Source organism: Echiichthys vipera (genome assembly GCF_963691815.1).
Source record: "Echiichthys vipera genome assembly, contig: SCAFFOLD_46, whole genome shotgun sequence".
NCBI classification, from domain to species: Eukaryota; Metazoa; Chordata; class Actinopteri; order Perciformes; family Trachinidae; genus Echiichthys; species Echiichthys vipera.
Genome location: NW_028154818.1, coordinates 185,001 through 190,000, shown reverse-complemented (window position 1 = coordinate 190,000; position 5,000 = coordinate 185,001). Strand labels below are relative to the sequence as shown.

At 47.3% G+C, this 5,000-nt stretch overlaps 1 protein-coding gene across 1 annotated transcript in view; it reads right to left on the bottom strand.

The window, feature by feature from the left end:
- LOC310966351 (uncharacterized protein) overlaps positions 1–5,000 on the bottom strand; it is a gene marked incomplete at its 3' end in the record, with an annotated part of 50,274 nt that overhangs the window by 31,635 nt on the left and 13,639 nt on the right. Inside the window, exons 4-5 of the mRNA XM_083940930.1 lie at positions 568–660; positions 1–180 (exon numbers count right to left, since the gene is read on the bottom strand). The exon at positions 1–180 is cut by the window's left edge and continues 3 nt beyond it. Of these exons, the coding sequence (XP_083797056.1) occupies positions 1–180; positions 568–660 (273 nt within the window). The remainder of the gene's footprint in view (positions 181–567; positions 661–5,000) is intronic.

The window sequence follows — 5,000 nt, the reverse complement described above, 5'->3', positions numbered from 1 at the left end:
CTTCTCCAGCTCCTCCCCGGCCTCCAGGCCCTCGTCTCCTCTCAGCAGACGCAGCGTCTCCAGCTGTTGGCGTTGCATCCTCCCGGGCAGGAAGAAGTTGAGAGGGAAGGGCAGGTGCTCGCCGTACCAGCGCCGAGTCACGTCCACGTAGTTCTTGGAGTCGACCCAGAAGGCGTAGATCTAGAGAGGGACAGAGGGCGGGGTCAGCGAGGAGCGGGGTCAGCGAGGAGCAGGGTCAGCGAGGAGCGAGGTCAGCGAGGAGCAGGGTCAGCGAGGAGCGGGGTCAGCGAGGAGCGGGGTCAGCGAGGAGCGGGGTCAGGGGGTCAGCGAGGAGCGGGGTCAGCGAGGTCAGCGGGTCAGCGAGGAGCGGGGTCAGCGAGGAGCGGGGTCAGGGGGTCAGCGAGGAGCGGGGTCAGCGGGTCAGCGAGGTCAACGGGTCAGCGAGGTCAACAGGTCAGCGAGGAGCGGGGTCAGCGAGGAGCAGGGTCAGCGGGTCAGCGGGGTCAGCGGATCAGCGGGTCAGCGGCGTCCATGTTTGAGGACACGCACGCTCAACACGTTTCTCACCAGAGCGGGTTTGAGCTTCTCCTCCAGCAGAGAGATGAACGCCAGGCTGTCGGCGCCCTCCTTGGCCGACAGGTCGTAGTCGGCGTTGTATTTCTGAAAGACAGGAAACACAGACGGCTGCTGAGTCGCTCAGGTTAGCAGCTAAAGGGCGCTAGGCTAACAGCACAGGTTAGCAGCTAAAGGGAGCTAGGCTAACAGAGCAGGTTAGCAGCTAAAGGGCGCTAGGCTAACAGCACAGGTGAGCAGCTAAAGGGAGCTAGGCTAACAGCACAGGTTAGCAGCTAAAGGGAGCTAGGCTAACAGCACAGGTTAGCAGCTAAAGGGCGCTAGGCTAACAGCACAGGTTAGCAGCTAAAGGGAGCTAGGCTAATAGCACATGTTAGCAGCTAAAGGGAGCTAGGCTAACAGCACAGGTTAGCAGCTAAAGGGAGCTAGACTAACAGCACAGGTTAGCAGCTAGAGGGAGCTAGGCTAACAGCACAGGTTAGCAGCTAGAGGGAGCTAGGCTAACAACACAGGTTAGCAGCTAAAGGCAGTGGGAGTCCCGTTTTTTCTCTTTGGCTCTCAGCGGAGGCGGTCGCATTTTTCCTTCCCTCCTCTCCCTTCTCTTTCCCTGCTTTGCTTCTTGTCTCGTCTAGTCTTCTGTCTTATGTATTTCTTTTTGAGAGACTCTCTCCGCACTGCTCTCCGAACCTAAAGAATTATGGAATTGATCAACTGGTCTCTGCACGCTATTGACACCATCTTCTCGACGAGAAGCCCGGGTTCGGGGGAACCTGACTGTCCTGCCGGAACGTTTGCAGCTGGCTACACGATGGACGCGTGGGAGAGGTGGCGGGTCGTGTGCCTGGCGGCTCTTTCTGTGGAGGACGTCGAAGACATCTACCTATTCGGAACCGTGATAACAACTTCCCTGCTGATTGGAATAGGCACGGGTCTGGTTTATCAGAGAATTGGGAATCCATGGCAGCTGCCAAGAGCCCCACATGGCTGCCTGGAATGATTGAGGCGGTGCGAGTCATGGGCACTCAGACTGTGGCTTTGCACCGTAACGTGGACAACTTGAGCCGCGATGTGGGTACCATCAAGGAGACGCTCATGGCTTTGCAAAGGAAAGGGGATCGTATTGCTGACCAGAATGAACAAAGAGAGTAGCCGCAACATTGGAATGTGGCTGCTCGTCCCAAACCCAAACAACCCCAATCTTATCCTTTTCGGCCTCCCCACCCAGCAGTGGCCTTGGCCAAGGCTGCTGCTGGAACAACATCTCCCCTGGAGAACACTGCAGTGAGACGCTCTTCATTCCTTCCCCCACCTCCCACAGACACCTGCTGATTGTTGACTCTGCCTGGGTCATGATCAAGGCCGTCTCCGTTGGATCAGACTGAGGCACCGAGGCTGTGACGCCGGGCGGGGTGACGACCCAGGCTCACACATACAGTGACATTATACATTTATACAGATATGCATCCACCCTCCTCCCCCTCTCCCACGTCTCTGCAGCTTTGTACCCCCCCAGTGAGACAGACGGGTCCGTGACCAGCGCCGAATATGGCTGCAAGTCCGGGTGGGTGCTGTCTCCTGGGGTTACACCCCCCACCCTCGCCCCCTCCCTGTTGCTAGTCTTGAGTTTTTGTGTTGTAAGAGTGATTATGTGCTTTTGTTGCTGAGGTGTTTTTTCCTGTTCCCACACTGCACTCCCTCTGGAGCACAGTCTGGGGGTTGCCTTTTTTCTCTCCTCCCTCTCCTCATGTTATGCTGTAACTTTCTCAATCCAATCCCTGCCTCCTGTCCTGTCCACCCCTCTGCACCTGTCTCACCCTCTGCTCCTGTCCACCCCTCTGTCACATTGTATGTACATGTATGTTTGGACAGGTGGCGCTGCAATTTCGCTGGTACTTGTGACTAGTGACAAATAAAGGGCTTCATCATCATCATCATCATCATCATCATCATCATCATCATCATCGTGTGTCTGGGGCAGATTCCAGCGGCTCCACATTAGCATTAGCCACATTAGCTCCAGCGGCTCCAGGAGTGAAGAGCAGCAGCGTCTCTGATTTACATTGATGTCCAACACAGTCCCACGCTCACAGACTGGAAACACCCACAATCCTCCGCTGCTCCACATTAGCATTAGCTTTAGCATCTAGTGTCTGTGTCAGAGACAGCAGGCTGGATCCAAGGCTGTTTCATTAGCATAACAGAGCTAACGCTAACACGGCGTCTTCCTAAACCATCTTGTTACTATGGAAACACCACCACACGAATGACCTCAGTCCAGGTCCAGATGATGGAGTTAGCATGCTAATGTTAGCATGCTAATGATGCTAGCATTTAAGGTCTCTACTGAATTAAAGTTACAATAAGTGAAGGGAAGAAGAACAGTAGAAGAAGAAGAACAGTAGAAGAAGAAGAACAGTAGAAGAAGAAGAACAGTAGAAGAAGAAGAACAGTAGAAGAAGAACAGTAGAAGAAGAAGAACAGTAGAAGAAGAAGAACATTGGAAGAAGAACAGTAGAGGAAGAACAGTAGAAGAAGAACAGTAGAAGAAGAAGAACAGTAGAAGAAGAACAGTAGAAGAAGAAGAACAGTAGAAGAAGAAGAACATTGGAAGAAAAACAGTAGAGGAAGAACAGTAGAAGAAGAACAGTAGAAGAAGAACAGTAGAAGAAGAAGAACAGTAGAAGAAGAACAGTAGAAGAAGAACAGTAGAAGAAGAAGAACAGTAGAAGAAGAACAGTAGAAGAACAGTAGAAGAAGAAGAGCAGTAGAAGAAGAAGAACAGTAGAAGAAGAACAGTAGAAGAAGAACAGTAGAAGAAGAACAGTAGAAGAAGAACAGTAGAAGAAGAAGAACAGTAGAAGAAGAACAGTAGAAGAACAGTAGAAGAAGAAGAGCAGTAGAAGAAGAAGAACAGTAGAAGAAGAACAGTAGAAGAGGAACAGTAGAAGAAGAAGAACAGTAGAAGAAGAACAGTAGAAGAAGAACAGTAGAAGAAGAAGAACAGTAGAAGAAGAACAGTAGAAGAAGAAGAACAGTAGAAGAACAGTAGAAGAAGAAGAACAGTAGAAGAAGAACAGTAGAAGAAGAAGAACAGTAGAAGAAGAACAGTAGAAGAAGAACAGTAGAAGAAGAAGAACAGTAGAAGAAGAAGAACAGTAGAAGAAGAACAGTAGAAGAAGAAGAACAGTAGAAGAAGAACAGTAGAAGAAGAAGAACAGTAGAAGAAGAAGAACAGTAGAAGAAGAACAGTAGAAGAAGAACAGAAGAAGAAGAACAGTAGAAGAAGAACAGTAGAAGAAGAACAGAAGAAGAAGAACAGTAGAAGAAGAACAGTAGAAGAAGAACAGTACAAGAAGAACAGTAGAAGAAGAAGAACAGTAGAAGAAGAAGAACAGTAGAAGAAGAACAGTAGAAGAAGAAGAACAGTAGAAGAAGAAGAACAGTAGAAGAAGAAGAACAGTAGAAGAAGAACAGAAGAAGAAGAACAGTAGAAGAAGAACAGTAGAAGAAGAACAGTAGAAGAAGAACAGAAGAAGAAGAACAGTAGAAGAAGAAGAACAGTAGAAGAAGAAGAACAGTAGAAGAAGAACAGAAGAAGAAGAACAGTAGAAGAAGAACAGTAGAAGAAGAACAGAAGAAGAAGAACAGTAGAAGAAGAACAGTAGAAGAAGAACAGTAGAAGAAGAACAGTAGAAGAAGAACAGTAGAAGAAGAACAGTAGAAGAAGAAGAACAGTAGAAGAAGAACAGTAGAAGAAGAACAGTAGAAGAAGAAGAACAGTAGAAGAAGAAGAACAGTAGAAGAAGAAGAACAGTAGAAGAAGAACAGAAGAAGAACGGTAGAAGAAGAACAGTAGAAGAAGAACAGTAGAAGAAGAACAGTAGAAGAAGAAGAACAGTAGAAGAAGAAGAACAGTAGAAGAAGAAGAACAGAAGAAGAAGAACAGTAGAAGAAGAAGAACAGAAGAAGAAGAACAGTAGAAGAAGAAGAACAGTAGAAGAACAGTAGAAGAAGAAGAACAGTAGAAGAAGAAGAACAGTAGAAGAAGAAGAACAGTAGAAGAAGAAGAACAGTAGAAGAAGAAGAACAGTAGAAGAAGAACAGTAGAAGAAGAAGAACAGTAGAAGAACAGTAGAAGAAGAACAGTAGAAGAAGAAGAACAGTAGAAGAAGAACAGTAGAAGAAGAAGAACAGAAGAAGAAGAACAGTAGAAGAAGAACAGTAGAAGAAGAACAGTAGAAGAAGAAGAACAGTAGAAGAAGAACAGTAGAAGAAGAACAGTAGAAGAAGAAGAACAGAAGAAGAAGAACAGTAGAAGAAGAAGAACAGTAGAAGAAGAACAGTAGAAGAAGAAGAACAGTAGAAGAAGAAGAACAGTAGAAGAAGAACAGTAGAAGAAGAAGAACAGTAGAAGAAGAAGAACAGTA